General features: G+C 41.3%; 1 protein-coding gene across 2 annotated transcripts; it reads left to right on the top strand.

The window, feature by feature from the left end:
• The first annotated feature begins 1,750 nt into the window (after positions 1-1,750).
• Positions 1,751-23,528, top strand: kitlga (kit ligand a). 2 transcript variants are annotated; one of them, XM_029434357.1, is made up of 10 exons: positions 1,751-1,993; positions 18,234-18,344; positions 18,843-18,899; positions 19,200-19,352; positions 19,765-19,942; positions 21,637-21,690; positions 22,356-22,453; positions 22,691-22,800; positions 23,125-23,189; positions 23,286-23,528. In XM_029434357.1, exons 1-9 carry the CDS (start codon positions 1,979-1,981, stop codon positions 23,153-23,155), a joined length of 807 nt encoding a protein of 268 aa, XP_029290217.1. In that variant the 5' UTR covers positions 1,751-1,978; the 3' UTR covers positions 23,156-23,189; positions 23,286-23,528. The 2 variants fall into 2 exon arrangements, with proteins under 2 accessions (XP_029290217.1, XP_029290218.1); XM_029434358.1 differs by lacking the exon at positions 21,637-21,690.
• Positions 23,529-23,780: the final 252 nt, after the last annotated feature.

Below are 23,780 nucleotides of genomic sequence, written 5' to 3'. Positions count from 1 at the left end.
TGTCATTTTATTGCATTAAAAAAATAACGAGTGAATCGACAAGATGTCAGATTAAAATTTAAAAAAAGATCAAATAATATACCATTTTTTTTACATAATTGGAATAAAAAGTTGAACAAATAGAAGATTTATTGTTTTTGCAGGAGACAGTATAGATGAAACTTAAAAGCTGTGTAATGAGGAAACATATTTACACCATGACACACGTCACATTTATTTCTAAATAATGAGCTACCCAGAATGCATTGCTGTGGATCAAACCTCTGGCAGTATAATCCAATTAGCAAATAATGTTACTTACAATTTCAACTTTAACTGGTTCCAATGTTTTCTATCAGACTGGATTGATTTTAGTGACTCAATAAATCTCATCTGTCAACATGAAGGTTGCTTCATGGTGTGCTCCTGGGCTTGTCATGTGCTCGACAGTTTAAAACAACATTGAAGAGTATTTGACTCTTTTGCTTTTGGCTAAATGCTGAACTCAACGAGCTTCCATGACTCCCTGCAGCTCAAATAGTGACAGTTTGCAGTCAGAGGAGAAACATTTGTGTTTGACAGATAATGGCCGAGGGGTGATGACTCTTCCTTTTGCTTGCGTAGAGCTGAAAGTTACTTTTGTGTGAGAAATAGAAACTGCGTGTTGTAACACTGCACATGGAAATACACTAAAATAAGTTTCTTAATAGTGTGACTTCAAAAGAAAGGAATGTCACATGCAATATAAGAATGTTACCTCGGGTTAAAATGATGGAACAAACAACCACAACAGGAAACACCATTAAATACAATTAGGTCACTTTAAAATCCCCATTAAGCAATGATAACAGATAACATAAAAGCCCATACGATCTTAACATTTAGATATAAAACCATAGTGAGCACAGTAATTATATTATGCTTGCAATATTCTCATTATATGTGGCAAGATAATCGACTTAGTCTCGCTGTAGCATAGAGGCTATAGTGTTCACAGAGATGACATTCTGGATAATAATCTAAAATACAGATTAGATAAGTGTGTTTATCAAACATGCTTTATTAAACCATTTGTATTTACTAAGGTTACATATGAACTGGCATGCCATATGACTCATTCAAGGTTTTCACATTTCATGTTTTAGTTGTAGGTCACAACATGTTTGACAAAAAAAAAATATATATATGGTTTCATAGATGCTGTGACTCACACACTGAGTCACTCATTCACTAATGTTACACACACACACACACACACACACACACACACACACACACACAAGGAGGGGCGCAATTTCACGGTTCAAAGGTTTTTCACTCTAACTCATTTTATGAATTGCTACATCGTAACTGTGCAAATACACATTAAAATCATACTTATATCTTTGAAATCTAACAATTCTCCTGCAGAATGTTGCGCTGAAATATGTTTTTGCATGAAGGATTTTAAATATTCTTGAAGGTAAAATGAGAATAACTAGGGTTAGTGTGTATCCTTTTAAGTTAAATGTCAAACTTGCAAGCCAAATAAAGTCGCTATATATGCACGCGGCACAGAGGGGTGAGTTCTGAACCTGTTTCGATGTCTGATCTGGTTGTTTGTATACTGGCAGCCGGGGTTTCGGGGTGAACCTCTTCACACTGCAGCTCGTCAGAGGGCGGCTCTTTGACTGTTCTTCACGCATCATTATAAAGGCTTAATTCCCTCCCTCCGCGCGCTGTCCCGCTCCGCCGCTGCGAGCCATCAGTGTCTGGATCTATGCTGTAGATAGATGGGCTAGATGCCACACACCATTCGCCTAAAGGTTGCAAAGGTTGAAAGTTTGATTTCCGTTCTTTTTCTCCTTCTTCTTCTTGGAGCTTTTTTTCTCCTCTGCTTGGATACTGCTGACTTAGGCATTGGATATGTGCACACAGGATGATGACAACCCCTTTCCTCCCCGAAGAAGTAAAATAAAATAGGCTTTCGCACACACTGGATTTACTCCTGTCGTTCCATATGAAGAAGCCAAAAGTAAGTGATTGTTTCTGATTGTTTCTGTTTGTTGTTACTTGAGGAAATAAACGATTTGCGCTGAGGCGTGACGCAGGACAGCGGGACACGTTCCTGCGGGTCGAGTCGTCAAACTTAGCCATTCAAACGAGTCTTCAAACTTATACATTTACATATATATTTATATATTTACATTTTTTATTTTATTTTCAGGTGTTGAAAGTACTTAAATAACGACACCTGTCCACACTTCATACAGCTCGTCCGCGTCTTCCTTATTCCGCATGAAGATCTGCGCTCCTCATGCACCCCCCCCTCCCCGATCAATAAGTTTATATTAACGGCGCCAGTCTTGGGAATAAGAACAACATCTCTAAATCAAGTAGAAACCATAATGTATACACATTTCCAGGCTGGCACAACTCCTAATTTGTGAATGAAGCTGGTGTTATGCAGGTACAATGGGAAGTCTGGGTGTCAGTCTCTGCCTTTTCTAAATATATTTCTGTTTGTATCGGTGGAACTGATCATTTAGAGGCATCATCCTCCGGTTCCTGCAGCCGCTGCCTGTTAGTCTGTGTGGAGAGCTGTGCAGGGCCAGACTGGGCTCTGTGACCGCGAGCGCTGACACCTTAATCTCTGCTCTCTGACGTGACTGATCCTAAACATTTACAAATTAACGACTTAATTCTTCTCTTACAACATTTCTACGTTCCCGCAGCTGTGATTTGTGGTGCAGGTATACATGACAGGTTTAATCCTCCAGAGCAGCCAGGTGGTCACCCGAAGGGCAACCTGCTACTAAACAGAAAGAACTATTTTAAATGTATTTTAAGTGAAAACATATGTGTCTTTTCCTGCGCACATGTCCATGTGGAACAGCTCTGCAATGTGAATTGGCTTACAAATATGTAGTGTGTGTGTGTGTGTGTGTGTGTGTGTGTGTGTGTGTGTGTCAGTTGTGCGCATTAAGGTGTGCAACCTAAATTTAGGCAGGTTTAACCTGCATTACATCCCCCGAGCTGTTGTTGAATCCTGTGTAAATCAGGTTTTTGATTCATCTTTGCATCACCCTGAATGGCAACTTTGACTCCTTTAAATAATTAAATCAGATAGAAAAATGAAAGGGCATACATATTAATACTGACTGAACAGGGAGTGTATATTCGTGTGTGTGTGTGTGTGTGTGTGTGTGTGTGTGTGTGTGTGTGTGTGTGTGTGTGTGTGTGTGTGTGTGTGCGCGCATGGGAATAGAAGTCTTTGAAGCTTCCTGGAGGAAGGGTGGGCATTTCTGCATCTCTGCTGCTGTTAATTATCTTCAGAGCAGAGTTTCCATTGGGCTTCTCATAATGAAGTTATATAGTAAATTGTGTTTGGCTGCATCAGCCGCCACCTTTCATCTTTTATGTACTCCTCGCCACTGCTCCTGTCACTTTCATGTAATCACATGTAGAAAACATATCGCAAATTCGTCCCAGAGATGCACTGATGTACTTCATCCTCTCATGAAAGAGTACATCTCTGGTGAACTGATGACGGTGACATCTTTGTTGTTCGTAATAAGTTACAAGCTAAAGGCTTTGGATCTGATCTAATGAAGATTGAGATGAATCGTTTCATAGTGATCTGAATATCTTTGAGTTGTGGACAAAACAAGATAATCTGAGGCTTTAAGAAATATTTCTAGACCAAACAACTGATCCGTTAATGGAGAACAGAATCAACAGATTAAACAAGAAGAATGAACGCACGTGCGTGCGTGTGTGTGTGAGAGAGAAAGTGGGAAGCATGTCTAGACCTTCACACCTTCACAGAACATTTGACACCAGTAGGGAGCGCTAGTTTTCTGATGCCTGCACAGTGTTGGGAGAGCAGTCAGTCAGGTCTGTGGGCTGCGGTAGGTGTTAGAAGACATCACGTCTGTGGCCGCTCCTTCAGCACAGACACAGACATGTGAAAGTCTTTCCGCTGATCCCTGCGATGATATACAGCTCGTGGCTTGTCGACTGGTTGAGCTTTTCCACCGCACATTTCCATCCAGCACAATTGACTCACAGCAGGTGAAGAGCGGCTGGAGTGTTTAAGCGTGATTTATACACACACATGGTCCAGCCGGAGGAGCCAGCCTCTAACTCAGGGCTGTAAATCCACAGGCAACATAATAACAACATAACAACATAATGTTGTTTTCCTTCTGCTTTAGTGTCGTGGTGACCTGCGTCGGACTACAATGCATGAGAATCCTCTGAGATCCGAGAACATTCCAGGAAATCTTAATTGTTTCAGATTTGGAGGATTAATTAAAGAAGGCGTCGTGGGGGGGGGGGGGGGTGTTGTGTCAGAATTACACTCTGCAGTAATCACACCACATTTGATTATTAACCCTCGGGCAGCAGTTACACTCCAGCCTTGACACAACTGTCCTGTTTTCACAAATGTAAACTAAGAAAAGACAATATCTACTCTCATATATCAATAACTCTATATATTAGTCAGCCCTAAATAGACTTGAATTTGCTAATCAAGTCTCAGTTTAAAGATTTGCTTTTAAAACTCTAATAAATCACAGCTACCTTGCCGAGTTCACCTGGATGTCGTACCTGCTGAAGCATCTTCTCATTTAAAATCAAAATCAAAAGTTTGCACCACTTTTTGTTTCACAAAGTGCAAAGTCAGTACATTTCCCTGTGATCAGTTATGAACACTCTTTCATTTTGAGCAGATATATAAGAGCAGCACTGATTAATGCTTATTTGTCAAGGCTGCATATTAAACAGACCCTGTGACTCATGTTGCATCACGAGATCATGTCTGGCTGCGCATCCTCGTCGTTAAAGGAGATTTAGAACTGTCACATTGTTGCGTGATACCAACATGTTCCCAGATTAATTTTGTCAGCAACACCAAATAGACACTGTAGTTTAGCTCAACCTATACCCTATCCTGATATCCTGTCATTCTAATTCTAATTCTGACATTTTAACAAGTAATAAATAATTATACTGTGTCATTTTAAAGTAAAACATTTAGCAGCGGATTTTGTTTTAGTTCTCCCCTATCCTTACCTCCACTCTGTCTCTGACTGTAACTGTGTGTGTGTGTGTGTGTGTGTGTGTGTGTGTGTGTGTGTGTGTGTGCGTGTGTGGGTAGGGGGCGGAGCCCTGCTCTTTGTGAAACAGCTGAGAAGAAACTGAGCAAAGCAAGCAGTAGACCAGGGGTGTCAAACTCAATCACAGAGAGGGCCAACATTAAGGCATCGTTTCGGGGGTGAAGCTTGGAAACTGCAGCGCCCACAGAGTCACACTTTGCCTTGAGTGTGTCGTTACACTGGAGGTCAATCAGCTCCATTTGGATGTTCACATGTGCTGTTTCCACGTCAACTGCAAATGGATTGCTGAGCAGTTCATGTGCAGTCGGGAACACAGCGGTGGAGATGGTTTGTCAGTGTTTGGAAACATGTAGTGACCAAAGTTTCCTTCTGCATCAGTCTCCCACAGGCAGCTCGGCTCTCACTGCATCACACATGTCCGTGATCACACGGCCCTGAAGCTGCAGGTTTAACAGTGAGATGCTTCGTTATGTCGCACAAACAGCTCACATCGTCCCAGAGATCTGTGGTGTGTTTCCCTTTGCTTCCAAAAACGGCCAGATTTCCTCACGCAACTCTAAAAATCTATTCAACACTTTCCCTCGACTGAGCCATCGCACCGCCATGTTCAGAATGTATCTCCTCAGGAAAAGACTTAAATGGACTCTTATAAAGTTTCCTGTCTGTGTTTCGGTGCTTATTACATGTTCCATCTCCAGAGCTTCACAACACAGTGCTTCCTGGTGTATGATGCGGTGATACACAGACAATGTTAGGGGAAACACTGATACCACTTTTATTAAATATATGGCTCTCAAGGAAATACATTTAAAAATATTTGGCTTTTATGGCTCTCCCAGCCAAAAAGGCTCCTGACCCCTGGTCTAAGTATACAGACAACAGTTTCATATTCATATACTGGAATATTCTCGAGGCTGAAGTTCGAAATTACGTCAATAAAATGGAAATAGCTGGAAGCAATGTTTCAGATCTAAGGCCACAGTTCAGCAGAAATACGGAAAACCAAATTAAGAGGCTCCCTGTCCTTTGCACACAAAGCGGATGTTTGATCTCCCTCGTAGGACTCTGGCCTTATTTACACCATCCAGGTCAAAACAGGAGAAACTGCTGCAGAAATTGAATTATGTCTTAAATATATACTATTTAATCTCAGCTATACACTGAAGAAAGAGCATTTCTCAGGGTGTTGCAGATGTAAAAACAACCCCCCCCCCCCCCCAAGGTGCAACGTGCAAGCTTTGAACCGAACGCTTGGATCGGTTCAAAGATGTGTTCGGTGGTTCGGGTTTGTCTCTGTTTGTGAGTGGGTGTCGTGTGTAGGCGAACATCAGTGGGGAGATCACTGTCACATGGTGCAGTACACGACCGGAGCTCGGTGATGGCTCTGTTCTGTGTGTTGGCAGCAAGTGTGAACCAGAAGTCACAGTGATGCATTTATCAGAAGCAATTTATTAGAACAAGCTCACATTTCCTCTCCTCTGAACTCCAAGACTGTGTCCAAACGATCTGTATTTGCTACGTTTGTAATTTGCATGACTCCTGATTGTCTTAAATCTCTTTTATTATTACATTTCTTGTCATGGATTACCCTTTAAATAGTTTATTGCTGTAGTAAATATCAAACTTTGACTTTGTTGAAACAAAAATGAATAAAAAAGCACATTTTCGCTGGTTCGACTTCTCAAATGTGATTTTCTGGTTTCCTCTTTTGTGTCGTTGTAAAATGTAATAGCCTTGGGTTTTGGCACATTGGGAACTTGGGACATTTCATAGACTTAACCATAAATAAGTTAATAGTACGCATAATAAAATAAATATTGTTTGTTGCCGCTCCAGCTAACACGCTCCCTATATTTAGTGTCTTTAAATAAAAAGCAAAGTGCTTCTCTGCAAGGGGAGTGCAGCCGCTAATGTTAGAAACCTGACAACCACTTCATTTAAAGATCCTCCTCTGCAGTATTCTCCTGTGACATGAAACAGAGCATGAACATCTTGTATGTTGTGGTTTCTTCTTTGTCCAAGAGACATATGGGCCTAGTGTGGAGCTCACTGTGCTTATTTTAAAACAAACCTCTGTCCTTTCACCTCTCTGTCATATATTTCCAAAACATCCACCCACATTTCAAGCGGTTGTAAAATTAAGCCTCTTTGCTCTTCTATGGGTTCCTATAAATACACTGAAGCAAAGTCAAAGAAGTCTCTTTTTGTTGGTCCTTTAAAAGTTGATATTTAGGGTTTTCGCAGCATCTTTACAAGTGTTTTCAAGGAGCTTTGGATTTAACCCTCAGTCACACCCTCTGTGAGTGTAATATCCCCGTAGAGGCTTAATGATATTAACTTAAAGTGGAAGCAAACAACTTTTAAACCCGACTGCGGCATCCCCGACGGATGATTCGACTCATCAACTGTCAGGAGTGCAGCCCTACTGTTTCGGTTGCGCAATGGTTGACACACTTGCCTTGACGGCCTCATGCAGACAGAAATGCTAAGCTTAACACAGATGATGTCATTATTCTATAGCCATCAGATTGTGCAATCAACATTTACTTCATATGAGAAGTTAAAGGAGGAAAGTAAACCACTTTAGTGTGTAAAGAGTCATTTAAAGTTGATTTAGTTGCACTTCTGTGCAGCAGCCTGCTCCCTCTGAATGAGTGAAGACACATTTGTCTGGTGACGTTGAGGACAAATGAAGCAAATTGTGACGTGATTAGTAATTTAGTCCTTTCTGCAAAGAGATATCAAACTAAATGAGTGTGGTTGTGCTGTGCGTGTGTTCTGGCTCTTTTAAATTCCTCAGTTCTGTGTGAACGACCTTGAATTCACATAATTTAAGGCACATAAAGCTCGAGGAGCCTTGTGCATTTAGAAAGTGTGAAGTCATCTCAAGAATTGAGCTATTCCAGGATACATCTGACCGGAGGGCATTGAGATGGGTTGGATTTGTCTGATGTGCGTAGATATCTACATGTTTGCTAAGAAATTGCAGTTTCCACATGATCAGTTCTTCCTCAAGCTAAGATGAGAGGCCACGAAGGACAAATGACACAGAGGTTAGAAACTGTATTAGTCATCTCCGCTGTTCACATGGGTGCACGTGACCTTTGTCATGAAACCATTGCTCTAAGCATGTTGTGCAGTCAACTAAAGACGTCTCTGTTAAATGTTTTGGACACTTTCAGCATGACTTGGGCTCTTCTGTTCATCTAGGTTTCAACTACATGTTGACCTTTATGCTAACTTCAGGTTAGCATACTTTAAAGTTTGTTTTAACGCATTACTCTCAGCAAAAATCGTTCTAAAACTCAAGAACAAGCAGCCGTAAGTGGAAACGTCGTGATTTAAAGTATCAAAGTAAAGAAGAGTTTAGATTTGAGGAAGAATTCAAAGCCAGAATTCATGGACAGTCTCTGCCTTGCTATGGACGCTTGTCTGTACCTGCATCTTACAGTTTGAAGGAAGATAAGTTTGTTATTTTGTAAGTGGGTGGCGCATTCATTAACCCCCATCTCAATCACGGTTGCCTTCATCGCCATAATAAAAACAAAACCTTTCCTTCCTGTCTCCCGATGTTGTCCTCCACAACAGTGTGAAGCGCATGTTGCAGATTCTGCAGCACCGTCTTTGCGCCTTGTGTTATCAAAGCAGACGGCATAATTACCATCAGCCATTACCAACCAGTCATGCACATGCAGGGATGACTCACAAGATCAAAACTTCAATGCATTTTTGTTTCACAATTCAGTACGGTCTTTGCAATTTAATGATTCAGGAGTAAAACAAGGTGCCTATTGAGCTACTCAGTGGGTGAGAAGTTGTGAATGTAAAAAGTTGGCAGGACATCTGTAAAGAGAATCTGATATAGAAGCAGTTACACAACTCAGCTTTCTTCCTTGTTGTCTAAGCCAAGTTACCCTACTGCAGTTCATATTTACTAGATCCGTCCTCACAGTTATTTGTTGACTATAGTAAGTGATGTGGCTTCATAAAGGGGAAGAATGAAATATCACTTTCCCTGTCCAAGGAAAACAACAGAGAGCATACAAATGCATTTTGCCATCATCCTCCCCTTTCAAATGTGCTCTAAGTAGCGACATCAGATTCCCTGTTTGACACCAACGAGAAGGCTGAATTGCAATCAAAGCATCAGTAGTTCAAGTCAACACGTCCGTTACCATTATTCTTGAATTACATAGTGGGACTCGTCTCAGATACAGCAATCTGATTAAGCCACATCTCAAACAACAAATGTCAGGAGAAATTCCTCTGAGGAATAACAAGATGCCAAAGGGTCCAAGTTTGAAAAAAGGGATCTCGTGTATGTCCCTGAAAATAACAACTCCAGGTTGTTTGTCCTCCCTTCCCACCTTTATTTGCATTTCACCATTAAAATCTCAAATTCTCTCCAGTGTACCTGTGTACCTTCATGTTGTTTAGTTAAAAAGCCGCAACATTTGGGAAACACACTTTGAAACCCGTTATTTAACGCACCGGGTGTTCTCTCTTAGACATTTGAAAAGGTTTGTTTGTGTCCTGTTTTTCTCGGAAAACATATGTTGAGCCACAAAAACAAATTGTCTTCATGTTGTATTAAATGTACAAGTTTTTTACAAGCGCCTTCCTGAACATCGGCCATAGCTACGTGTCACAGCGTGTTCTTTATTGTGAGCACTAGTGCCATTTATGTGGTTTAATTCATCTCGGCCCACAGGGTCTCTACCTCCGCCTGCACAGCTGTTGATAACAATCATCTGTAGACCCACGTAGCTTTAATTAGACACCGATGGAGGCCTGCTTTCGTTGTGACATCAAGTAGCCCATGAAAATGACCGTCACATCCCTTCTGAATTAATATTTTTATTATATTTATTCACTTTTGAGCTTATCTGTCCTTCCAGCGTTTAGCCATCTGCAAGTCGGGACGCATCGTTTCCATCTGCAGGATCGGTTTCAGCCAGACTCTGACCTTGCACGGTGGATATGATATTAGCCTTATTAACTGCGTCGGATATCAATCGGGACATTTCTTCATCATTAGAAAGTTCACTGTTTCTGCTATGAGCTACTTTCGTTCAAGCTGTCGACTCAAGTTGTATCTTCTACTTTATCCTACTGAGTTCCATGTAGCGATGTAGCTGCTCACTACCAGAGTTTAGCTATTGGAACAACTACTTTTAGTGCGTCCCTATTTGCTGTCAAGTTGAGCTGTAGAACATATTTCCCAACACTGTTTGAGCCAGTTAAACAGAGGTTGTTGTCTCTAGCCGTGCGAGGTTGACAGACACTCCTTTTGTCTGCATAAGAAGGTTTCTCAAACAGTCAGTCTGTAAGGTCTTGTTATGTTTTCTCATGCACAATAATCACCTTCAACCAGAGATGATACCACAGCGTGCGACAGTCATTACTACCAAGAACCACCCGTCATTTATCAGACAAGTGCCTCTTAGAGTTCTGCACAACCAGTTTGATTTAATACGAATTGTCTTGCTCCTCTTTGTGACCTTGAAGTGCATATTGTTTCTGCCAGCAGCTGTAAATAGACAGCAGCAGCAGAATGTTCTCAGATGCTAATTTGATTTACCCGTGAAGTAAGAGAACTCTAGTTGCATGAAAATCAAGCGCATGTCTTCGTTATTTAGCCTCTTTTTTGTACCGTTTGATGGCCTGAAAAGTCATATATTAATATGCAATCAAGGTAATGAATATATGAAAACTGCAGTCTTCTCTTGACTCATTGCAAGCCCAACATAAAAGTCTTAAATTACATTTTGATAATAAATATCGATGCTGTCTTTATAGTCTTATCTTTACGGGTTTCGTGAGGAAAATAATTCCTCCTGATTATTGAGGAATCTTTTCTTAAGATGTTAAATATTGACATGTGAATGTGACGTTCTTCCTTGGTCGCCTGTCATGGTCGTGGTACTCGAGGCTGGGCTCGAAGTCCTGCACTTGTCTTGGACTCGTGCCTTGTTGGAATTGGAATTGTGTTGGTTTTGTGTGACATTTGCTATTTCTACCTACGTTAGATCTATTCTGTTATCTGTTATTATCCAAAAGGAGCCGTTGTCTAAGATGTGTGCGTGCGGTTACGAAGGAGAGCAGAAGATTAGCATTGGATAGACGCTATGGCCTTTTATGGTCTTGAACAGGACCCTGGATTGTTGGACTCGACTGGACCTGGTCTTGGACTTGACTTGGACTCGAGTTGGTCTTGACTCATCCCGGTGACCGCCTGGCGACTCTTTACAGTGTGTTGTGGGACGGAAACATTGTTCTTGTCAGTAAACAGCTTGAAGCAATAGGAAATGTCGTGAACAATAAATGTTTTAAACATTAAATCAGAATCAGGATCTGAATTTGGTTTATTACCAAGTAGATTTTAACATACAAGGAATTTTCTTTGGTGTTTAATGGTGCAAACATTAACACAGTAAGAGAAATGTAAATGTAAAATAAGAGCAAATATTAAGAAAGGAGTAATGTTATAAGAACTATTGCAAAAGCTATTACAAAATCAAGAAATGTGTACAAGAAGCAGACATACAGTGCCTATAGAAAGTCTTCATACCCTTTGAAAATCTTTACCCTTTGTCACATTACACCCTGGAAACTAAAATACATTAAATCTAACTTTTGTGAGCTGTATGTTCACATTATATCCCTCATTATCAAAGCAAACAAATATGTAAAAATAAATCTGGACACTTATTAAAATGAATGAGTGAAATGCCTGGTTTGGATAAGTGATCAGCTCCTTAGAGTTTACCGTTATAAACGTGCTCAGGTGCAACCAATCATCTTCCAGATCAGGCTAGTTGTTTGTTGTTTATTTTCCAATACACAATGCACACAAAAACAACAAAAAGAAAACTGATAACGGGGCGAAAACAAACCTGAATGAAGCGTTTAAAACCTTTAGTTAACCTTCGCGTGGATCAACTCCAGAACATCTGGACAGCAGGCTGGTACTTTTCTTTGCACAGCATTTATCATCTGACATGTTTTAATCCTTATTATGAAACATGGGAACTAATATCACATGACACAATTCAAAACAATGATCTCGGCAAAAGATTAGGATAAAATATCCATCTCTCTCACAAAACAGGCTGCGTGCTGCTGTGGACTAATGTCATGCGAGGCCCTGTGTTCCACTTTCATGAGATTATGTGGTTAAAAGGGCCACAAGGCCAACGGTCTGCAGAGCCTGTTCGACTAATGATACCTCGGGTTCAAAGTGGTGCTGCAAAAAGAGACGAAGGTAATCATCGTCAGCATCGATATGATGAGAGCGAGCAGGCATCGATGGCCTTAATGCATCTGATGGTGACGGACAAGAGGGTGGCACTGTTCACATCTCTTGCTTTCAGCTGGTTGTGTGATTGTAAGAATCAAAACGGTGGACTTTCTTTATTAAGGAAACAGCAACAACATTGTTTTCCGTATTCAAGATAGAAATGGGCATCATATCCTGCATGGGAAAAGCAGCTGTGAGTGTCAGAAGGTCACTCGGAGAGTGCGAGTGAGTTGAAACCTTTTCTCACTGAATCCTTGTTGTTTATTGATGTGTTGGGAGTCCATGAGCTATGTTTGTTTTTACACAGGTATTATTTGACCAAGATGTTTATATGCTCTGGATGAGATAGGAATTATTGCTCCATTTTGCATCTTGGTTTCAGTTGTATTCTTGGGTTTAGTCGTGCATCACAGCAAATTATAATAATGTTGTAAAGCCTCAAACTTCAACCTCGTTTAGTTAAGAATATGTCCACGTTCATATACCGCAAGGACTAAGAGAGATGAGATACACCAAAGTAAATAACTTACTAAATATTTAGAGTAGGAGACTAAAATCTGTAAGCACTGTAACATATTTTAGTCAAACACCCAAATGCATTGGACACAGCCAATAACTCTGACTTGGCCAGCTTGGCAAAATGTTGGAAAACATATTGAATACACTATTACACATGCTGTAACACTGTGACCGCAGAACGCTGTTTTTAATCCCATGCATGCTGGCAATAAATGTTTCCTTGTAAACACTGCTTTCTCCCCCCCCCCCCCCCCGCAATAACCTTCAAAGCTGAATGGATTCACGATATGCAAACATAATTGCTTACAGCTACACCATCGTATTTTGATGGATATAATCGCAATTTCATACATATTGTTGCACCCCTGCTATTTAGATGTTCCATCTGGTTTGTATAAAAGTGGTTTGAGGCCATGTTGGAACACTGAGTTAGCACAGGCGCTAACCTCCCTGGATACGCCTACACGTATACAGTACGCCGGGTTATAGCTGCTTCACAGTAAAAGCTTGCAGTGGCTCGTGTGGAGGTGCGTTCAGACTGATTCACCAGTGTTGTCGTGTTTTGTGGTCCTTGTTTATTGGCAGCGAAAAGCCATCCAACATTGTGGCTAGCTAAGCCGCTGACAGTGTGTGTAATGAGGGTCTGCATGTGTGTGACAGCTCTGACTTGCACAGATTTCAAAATGTACCAGCAAGTTCACCTTTGTCAGCTTTATCTGCAGTCTTCCCTCATTTCCCAGCTTCTCTGGAAGCTAAATGAGTGTGTGAAATCCTTGGTGGTGTGTCTGCTCTTGAAACTCTGGTGAGTAACGCCAACAAAGATAGACACACTATTTCCCAAATGCACATGTTTAAATCCACTATAAGAAATTATAAAATAAAAATAGAAAGAATATGTACAATCCATTTGAATTAAAAATGGAAGCACTTGGTGGTAGTTGTGTGCAGAAATGTGCAAAGGTTCACAAAGGTTGAAAGAATCATCATCAATGTTCTTACAGTTAAGTTAAACAATGTAGAAGAACACAAAGTTATGCACCTGCAAAAGTAACATATCCTTTCATACCTTTTCAGTCGGGTCTTTCATAATATTATATTATTGAAAAATAGAAGACCCTTTCCGACTGCAAACCTTAAACCAATGCTGCTGCACACGCAGAGACGTAAAGGTCAACAGGCAGACGTATCCGATCAGGATCAGGATCAAAACCAGTTGCTCCGTTCCCCCACGGTCTACCTGCCCACATTTTATGAAAATCTTTTATGTTTCAGACATTTTTTACCTCCGACTATCCAACATAAATTGCTTTCAGCTGGCTTGTTTCATGGGCTGTGAATCTGTCTCACAAAGACCCGGGCAATGATGTTGCTGTCATCACACATCACTTCCTGCTGTGTATACTGCCGTGTTTACTTGCTCTCACAGAAAAAAGCCATAGGGATTACCGTACATTTTAAAAGACTAATGACAGTAAATGGCAACTATGAGCTCAGGTAGCGCCTCACAGCGCCGCTCTCAGCGGGAAGAGTGTACATGTTACCCCTTCACTGGCTTTCCTCTACTTACTCTCAACACATGTTGAGTTTTCTCTCAGAGATTGCATGTGGGTTTGTTGAACATTTTTCTTCAAAGTGAAGGAAAACAGATGAAGATTATGTCTCCTGACGTGGGACCGACATGTGTAATGTTATAGCGAGCGATGAAGTGACACTCTTCATTGTTGTTTGTCTCGCTGTGTTTCGAGATGACAGACGCGTTCCTCTACTGGATTCTTTCCATGGTCTTTTTTATTAATCTGGTCTCTGATTTGATTTCTATGTGATGTTCCAGCCCGTCTTCAAAACAAAAAGGATATCATTTCATTTGCTGCTTGATGTTCGTTTGACAACAAAGCATTAGTGGCCACCACCTACTGAATCATCCCTTAAGCAAACTATGCAGGGTAGTGCCTGAGAACGTGTTGAGTGAAATCCTCATTCATGGAAACCAGATTCAGTGAGAATGTCTTGAAGATGAAGCTATGAAATAAAAGTCAGCTCTGGTGCTTTGTTGCAACTTGAAGCACAACTTTCTATAAACCTACATCACACACATTTCTGAAAAATGATTCCATGCATCTATAACACGCTTCCCCTATGTCACTTCATTTTTTATAGAGCATAGTGTGGAGGAAGCATGTCAGCTCAGATGCACAACACAGGTCAACATGCTTCTCATTCAGTCAGTTCAAGTGTGGAGCACTTAAGTGCTTTTTGAGGTAGAGAAAATATGATATCCAGGAACTGTAAGGGAGTTGGGATACAACTTGAAATTGTATGTGACTGGTCACCCCACATGTGTTTGCACATTTTCTTTAATTCTTTAAATATAGAGAAAGTAGTGGAATCTAGGTTTTGTTTAAGATTCAAGTTTTACTTTGCTGAACAACTTGTAACATGACTTCTTGCACAATCCTTGACCTTATGTACTGTAGTTGTGTCTGGGGCGTCTCTGATTTCACCCTCTGTGTCCTGTAAAAATGCGGTTCAAGACGAGCAGAGGTTGAGTCGTACTTGATTTGTCTTTTGTTAATCTCTCCGAAAGCAATGCTTGCTTTTTGTCCCTGTCTGCCACTGAAAGACGATTAGCTTTGAATTGATTTACATCCCATCTGCGCTTTACATGCTGCTTTTCCTGCTGCCTTTCCTGCTGTTGATGGATCATTGTTCCATTCTCTTCCTGTTGTGGCTCCATTTGACAATTATATAGTAACAGGAGGAACGTGGGTGGCGGACTCTGCCTTGAAGATTTGAAAATGACCGATCTAAATGGCCAAACTGTCAGGGAAAGTGAAGACAGCAAAAGTATCGACGTAACTGTGAACAAGAGGCAACACGCTGCAGTAAAAGAGCAAACATGGTCATCCAACCTTTGCTTAAATAAACTCCAGAACACAATCCTGTTGTACAGGTTGAAGTGCCTGAAGATTAGACATGGCTCAGCTCATTATTATGTTTCTATCCCTCTCACTCAGTGCCATTTGTGCAACAGTGTAAAGCTTTATTCTCCAAAAGGGAGGTTGACTTTCAAGGTTGCTGAATTGTTTTTGGGGAAGGCTGCGGCTGGCCCTAATCTCTATTAAGAAGAGAAATGCCGGTCTGTTGCATAACATGGTCAGATTGTTACAGAGAAGCGGGAGGAGGTCGGCCAAATGAACTGTTAGTGGCACATAAGCCAATGCGGCTCCATTAGGCTCCGATCAGACCGGGCGCTCCAAACTGCCTTGTTATTGTTGGAGACGCCCGGAGCACTTTGTATGTAATGTATTGTCGTTACAGGCAACCCCTGAATGAGTGCTAACGTTATCTTAACACAAACCATGAACGCTACACTACCTAATCCGCGCTAATTTACCTCAAGGTTGTTTTCTTTTCAGATTATAGTGACTATGGTTGGTAGAGTCATAAAGCTCTGATTGGACAATGGGGGGAATAAACGCTGAAAAGTTGAACTCAGGGCGTTCAAGGTGATCCTGCCAAGACCGCGAGGTGCTCAGCAAAGCAGAAGCAGCGAAACCCTTCACTCTCATTGAAAACAAGAAGCCATCCCACGCTACACGTCCAGTCTCATCAGGCCTGATAAAATACTTTATCTTAAAGTTTACTAAAAGGCATTATGTGTCCTTTAGGTGTAACAAACATGGCGAGTGATTTTTCTTATTCGTTGCAAAGCTAACTAATTACCTTTGCGTTGTTTACATTTTGCTTTCCAGTATTCTTCTTCGCTGCCTTTTATCACCACCAACTGTCAATCATCCACCTATGTGCTTGTGCACTTTTGTCCTGATCACACCTCATTTGTTCTGCTTCACATTCTTAACCGTTTCATTTGAATGCAAACATGCCAACTGAAAGAAACGGCTCCCGTCAACACTCCTGTCTACTTTAAGAGCTGCCAACTAGTAACACCACACTTGAACTGAACTTCATATTCTGTCACTGGTCATAAAACAGATCAGTTTAATGAACACTGCACATGCACGTCTTGACACTGAGTTCATGATATGTTGACACTCGATATTGTTTGATCCCTTACCTGCATGTTACAACAACATCGACTGTTGCAACATCACTTACAGTTATTCAAAGTCTACATTTCTCACGGCTTTGAGGTTGGCTGAGAACCAGCCTGCATGAGCGCTCACAGCAAGTGAAGACAGATTAAGAACATCTGCACAGCGAAAAGCTTCACTTAAAAGGACCTGAACGTGACCTGTGTGACATTTCTGAAAAACGCTGGTCTGTTCAACACAACAAACGCTGCTCGTTTGTCAGTTTAAAGCAGCTGCTGTCACCTGCATGAAAGGAGCCGGTTTACTTCCACAGAAATGTTGAAGACTAACGATCGCAGTTTACAGTAACTATGAGGACATCATGTGTATGGAAAGGATCATTTAATGCACTAAAAAGCATCAAAATTTCATTTAAATTTAAAGTGTTTGATTTGAGCCTAATATAAAAGGTCCTTCACACAGAAGCCATTTTGTGTCACAATAGGAAGAGCACAGGTGTTTCAGTTTCAGGGTCCTGTATTGTTCATGCTGTCACACTGTTATGGCTCACTGGGACGTTTGAGTGGAGTGAAGCCATTGTTAATGTTATTATTAACACTCTGCTCTGCCAAGTCAAAATGTCTGCTGTGAAAAAAGCTCATTGTGTCTTAACTGGTGCATTCAAAACTTCTATTGGCCGACAGCTCTGCAGAAGTCCAAAGTTTCTATCTCGGAAAAAGTATCAATGCACTTAAAAAATGCATTTTGGATTGTGCATGTGTCTCTCCTGCTATCAGACTCTTCCCTGCGTCCTCTGATTGGTTTATCAGGTCCAATCAGACTTGTATACAGACTTCATGTAGTAATTCAGGACAAACATGACCTCGATCTGAGTGTTGATCCAAGGCAATCCTGATAAAACCCACTTCTTCTGCAACACTGGTGTGATACGACACTTGTTAAATACTCTCTCTTCATTGGAAACAATAAACGAGTGAACACAGTTATGTTTTTATTGCCAGCGTCACCTTTAAGTTGTTGTAAAATAATCATAGATCACAGCGTCTCGTTGTTTCATGCCGACTCGCTCAACAGAAAAGGCGGCTTTGGGCTTTTAATGTCGGCTGTTGACTTTTCGATTTACTTCACATTGTTCGGTGCCGAGAAACCAACGTCCACAATTCACATTCTGGTCACAAGGAGTTGATTATTATCTACAGATCGAACACATTGTTGTTATTTAATGTATGTAGAATATGTGGACTAATTGCCAAAATGTCTTGTTCTTGTCTTTGTTGACAGATTTGGATACGCGTCTGTGTCCATTTACTGCTGTTCATCACGCTTGGGGTACATTCAAGTAAATTTGACGTCAACCCAGTGACAGATGACATCTCGAGACTCTCTCTTTTGGTAAGAGAAATACTGTAATTTAAGCATTTCAAGATAAAGTATTGTATACATTCACATAGGACTATTTCTTTACCGTATGGTGAATAACTATCATATCTTAAAGTCAGGTCATAATCATGGCTGCCATTACTGAGACGGTTCTGTGCCTGGAAGCATATTTATTCTATAATTCATATTCTTTCTTTAACTGGGTCCAGACCTTTGAATCCGCCGAGCCGTCTGATTCCTCGGGCATCATGACACGAAGCACTTTATCAGCAAAGTATATACGAAGGTCAAAAAGTGAGAGAGCTCCAAATAAATCCACTTAATAATAGGGCACAGACACATGAAAACATATAGAAAAAGAGAGCATTGTCATGCATTTGACTCACCAAATGAAAATAGTTCTGTGAATCGTTGCAGGAGTTTTAACTTTAGGTCATTGTGAGCTTATTGTGTTGCTACTTTTTAGGATTTAAATGCAATTTAATGTTTTTGTACTTTTTCATTTTACAGAGACAAAATATTCCTAAAGATTACAAAATTCCTGTGCACTACGTTCCAAAGGAAGAGGTAAGATATCGTGTCATTTTCAGTAAATGCATCTTTACAATCCCGTGTACACTTACCTGCTCCCAGGAGCAAGAAACGGTGGCTTAACTTTCCCTCTGCTACACCTTGGAGCCAAACTTTGGCTGACCTTATAACTACCGCACAGTGTCAATATTGTATTAAGTGCAGAATTAACTGTGAACGTATCATCTGACTGGGAGGATTATTGGACTTAGGTGGATGTGAACTCGATTGAGAGCTTTGTCTGTGACTTTGTCTGTGACTTTTTCTCATGGCAAATCTCTGCTCTTTTTCTTTTAGGCAGGGATGTGTTGGGTGAAATTAAACGTCTTCTACTTGGAGGAGAGTTTACAAGATTTAGCACACAAGTTTGGAAACATTTCATCGAACAGAAAAGATATTAGCATATTCATCCAAATGCTCCAAGAACTGCGGCTCAACATGGGGTCTGTGGTAAGTTCATAGTGCGGTCGTACCATAGACTTAATGTGTCCATTGTTGCTGCTAATTATTGGCTTTAAGCGTTTGAAAGTGCTTTGATGTAATGATTTAAATCTAAAATCCATTCATTTCTGTTATGTTCAAACTACAAAGAAGAGAAGAAGAGTTATCCAGATCTTCATGGATGCTCATGTTATGGCTTTGAGGACTTGCGTTATTGATGTAGCCATGTGGCGAGCCCAACTCACGCTAACGTGTAAAATACCCTGCAAGGCTAGCATGAAACACCAACAGTGTCCAAACCCTCTGCTGCAATGCACACATGGCTTTAATGTTTAGCTTTCATTATTAACACAATAAGCGTCATGTTTTGTTATGGATTTCAGCTTCAAAGCCAATAAATTGTGTGTTTTTGTTTCCGCAGGAGCCGGTCATGTATGATTTCGAGTGCCATTACAGGAGAGAGAGGTGGCAGACGGTGCGATACTTTGACTTTGTCAAAGACTTCCTTATAGCTGCACAGAATAAAGAAGATTCAGATGACTGTGACCCTCCTCCCTGTCCCACGTCACCATACACGACGACAGAACAATATTTAAAAGGTACATTTATTATATGTGTATTATAAAATCCATGACTGTTAATGAGTCATAAGTCATAAATCCATCCAGTTTACTAGTAAGAGAGCAAGATGAGTGTTACATATTAATACATTGTTTTGACAAGATGCTTTTGGGGATCTTCATTGGGGAGTTAGTGAACGTAGATAATCTCTTAATGTTTGTTAATAATACTGTAATTAAGACATTTAATCGATCTTTTGGGTCTTTGTTCGGAAAAAGCACCAAATTATAAGGATTTGCTGATTCTTTCAGACTGTTGGTGAGAATAATAGATAATGAACATTAGTTGGTGCCTTCATGGTATGTTTATGGATGGATGTTGGTGCAGAGCTGCAGCACGTGTTGCTGGTGCTACGATGACCTGCAGGTGAAACAGGAGGAGTCGTTGGCCTTTTTCAGAATACAGATTAGAGTAAAATTCCCATGAAATTGACAGAAAAACTAAGTAGATTGTTTTTTTCTTTGAGCAAAGGGAGCTACAATTGGCCGATACAAGTTTAAGGACTCCAACAACTTCTTATTGTGGTTAAAACAAAAATAAGTCACAGCTGTGATTTCTTCCTCTCTGATGTAAACAGAACTGACGTATCTAAGGCATTAACCCAGTTTAGTTGTAACACACCCACAATGAACTGTTCGCTGAGGACTCGTGTTGATGCCATCTGGTCTGTGATGTTTCAAGTCGCAGGATACTACAATAAAACAGCGAGACTGGCTGCAGAGCAAACCCTTAGTGCAGTCAGAGAACTCTCCGGTGTCAGTTTGATGGGTTTGGAATGAAGCTGGCCCGTGATCCTGTTTGGAGAGCGATACGATCATCTGAGCGGCTGCCATCGAGACATTCCACGTGTGATTTATGAGGTTTTTTAAGCCGTACACAATCCTGAGAACATTTTATCACGTTATTACCAAGAAAAGCTCAACATTTGCATTGGAAAGCTTCCGAAAGGTGACAAAAGAAATCACATATTTTGTCCCCAGCTTGTAGTGATGTGTAGCCATGCAGAGAGGAAGCCACGCTGCACTGCGTCTGATGACACTCATCACTGGCGCTATGAGACAGATCTGTCATAAGTGAGAAAATATGTGTTTTTCTTTTAGCATTTTTTGTTTTATTGTAAAACGGCAGCATCTGACAATGAGGGTCACGCACACATTGTAGATTTTAAACCCGACAACATTCCTGTCACAAGTTCCCTTTCGCTTGTAAAAACGCCGCCGCTCTCTTTGAACAATTGTAAACTGGCTCTATTTAGGACAGATCTCTTGTGGGCCGTTTGGAGAAGCTTTTAATCCAGGAACCATTATTTCTTCAACAAGAACTTTGCGAGATAAAAACTCAAAAAACGGTCTCAGTGCGTAGACGGCCCATTGAGACACGGCTGAGTCACAGCACTGAGGGAAGGTGTCCCCAGGTAGCACATGTGAAAAGGAAGAAAAGGCCCGAAACCTGATTGTGTACGTGTTGATTACAGAGCAATCTTCCCAAGCGCTTGGCTTTTCTCTGCCAGAGTGCTTGGATTAGATCTTTTGTGTGTGTGTGAGGGAGTGGGGGGTAAAAAAAAAAAAAAAAAGAGGCTCCGTTGAGTGGAATCTTTAGCACCTGACAATGAAATGTTTTCATCATTGGACACTAACTAACCCTCGTTGTTTTTGCCTGTCCCCCCCCCTAGAATCACCACCGTCAAGCAGTAAAGGCTCAGAGTGTGAAACAGGCTGCACACCACGTAAGTTTGCGATTGTCAGTTTCTCTGAGACGTGTCAGATCTGGGATCAGTGCAGCTGGTGTGTAGAAGCAGAAGCGTTTGTCAGTCATTTTTCCCACCGAGCTCCCTTCATCATTGTTGCTCTGCAGCACGCCTTACTGTAGGTCTCATCTTCTCTACCCACCTTGTTAAGACACTTGCACATAATTAAAAGAAGAGTTCTTGTAGATGAGCGTACGCAATAACACTGCGTGAGGGCTTAATGAAGTATTACACGACACACGGGTTGTAACAACAGCTGAGAAGATGGAAAATGTTTTCTGTGTGGCCGCCTGGTGCGTTTCTCTTTTTGAATGATGTACGTGCAGAGTTTGACACTCGAAGGCTGTTTTCACTTTGCTCTGCTGAAGGTTTTCTGAGCGATGTCAAACCTTGAGCGCACAGATACTGACACTGCACAACATATTGTGCTTTTACAACTGTTTTACTGCTGAATTAACTTTTGTTTCTGGTGATGATGTTTAACTCAATGTTTGAAATACAGTTAGATTAAGAATGACAGTAACACCATCAACCTGACATGTTTGGGTTGAATCCATTATGACCAAGGAGTGACAGACTTTTGAATTATGATTTGAGTCGAAGGAGAGAAAGTGATGTTGTGTTTTATTCTCATCTTGTCTCAGATCTTGCTCCGGGCCCCCAGACTGAGCTGTTGGAGCGAAGCCTTCTCTCCTTACTGCTCATTCCACTCCTAGCTCTCGTATTCCTGCTTGTGTGGAAGGTGAGCTGACCTTTGACCCCTGTCACTTGGCTGTTTTTACTTCCTGAGACTCTCCGGAGATATGACTGTTTGTCAGTGTCCAGTTTTATTGTGCGAAGATACCGCTTTGATGCGTGGGATGTATGATAACTTCCTGCAGATGCTGTGCAGACGGTTGATACGAGTTGTGTTGCTTTCAGCTGGAACTGAGTTCTGAATTGATCGCTTTGGTAGTAAAACAAAGTTTTCCTGAAACAGGTCCGGTCACGGAGGAACCAGGGGGATCATCAACAGAGCCCTGAAGAAGGTGGACTCTTCACAGGAACCACGGCGACTGCACCTCCACTAGATGCTGAAAAATCTGAAAAGTGAGCTGGTTTTTAAACGTAAAGTTTAGACATACGTGCTTACACTATAGAAAACAGTCTTTATGTTTACGTACATCACTATAATAATACTATATCTGTGCACTTCTCGATACCTGGAACAGAACTGAACTCTTCATTCCAGGCCAGTTCTCTCTTGCCAAGCTAAACTTATACATTGCGTCATCCACAAGCGATGCAATAAAGCATCAAACTGTGATTGGCTCTTGACAGCTTCTGATCCTGAGAGATAAGAAACACTCTGATTATCAAGCCGTGCAGAAAGTGAAGTTCACGTCTAATCCTCCTCTCTCTGTCCAATTACAGAAACAAGTTGAACGTCATTGAAATAGTGTAACGCTTCTACCCTCGGAGGTTCTTCGGCGTAGTCGGTGAGATTCTTCACACCGTGCAGAAATAAGAGCGACAGAAACGTTGAATCTTTTCCCCGTCGCTGAGCTCTAACACCTCTCCCCTTTCTCTCACAGGGCTCTACTCTTTTCTCCCGTTGGTGTCCAGAGGTGATGAAAGAAACAAACATGAAGCTGATTCCATAGATCTCAAAGGTAGAAGGCCTGTTTTAGACTGTGCTCCAGTTTGTCGCTGCCAGCTTCTTCTGGATGAAGCACGTCTGCTACCGTATGGATAAGCTTGCCTTTCTTGTAAGACTGCGTTAACCCCCATGCTTTTGAAAAAGACAGTGAGATTTTCTCAGTATGAAACCCTCCGTACCACCCGCCGCCCCCCCACCCCCCACTGGATTCTCTGGCTCCCACAGACAGTCCATTAGAACCTGCTGCATGGTGAACTTTTTGGGGGCAAGTTTCCCCCCTCAGCAAGTTGCTTCAGTCTGCCTGTGTGGAGCCCACCAGTTCATCTTCAAACAGCAACGCAGAGAGTGACTGACACTCATCTCCTGCGTGGACTGAGGCATGATCTACTACCTCCGGTGACCCTCACGTTAACCACCTCTTCAACAGCTT

This window comes from Cottoperca gobio, chromosome 6 (assembly GCF_900634415.1).
Source record: "Cottoperca gobio chromosome 6, fCotGob3.1, whole genome shotgun sequence".
NCBI lineage: Eukaryota > Metazoa > Chordata > Actinopteri > Perciformes > Bovichtidae > Cottoperca > Cottoperca gobio.
Note: the sequence above shows the minus strand (reverse complement) of the source record. Positions and strands in the feature narration are given on the sequence as shown.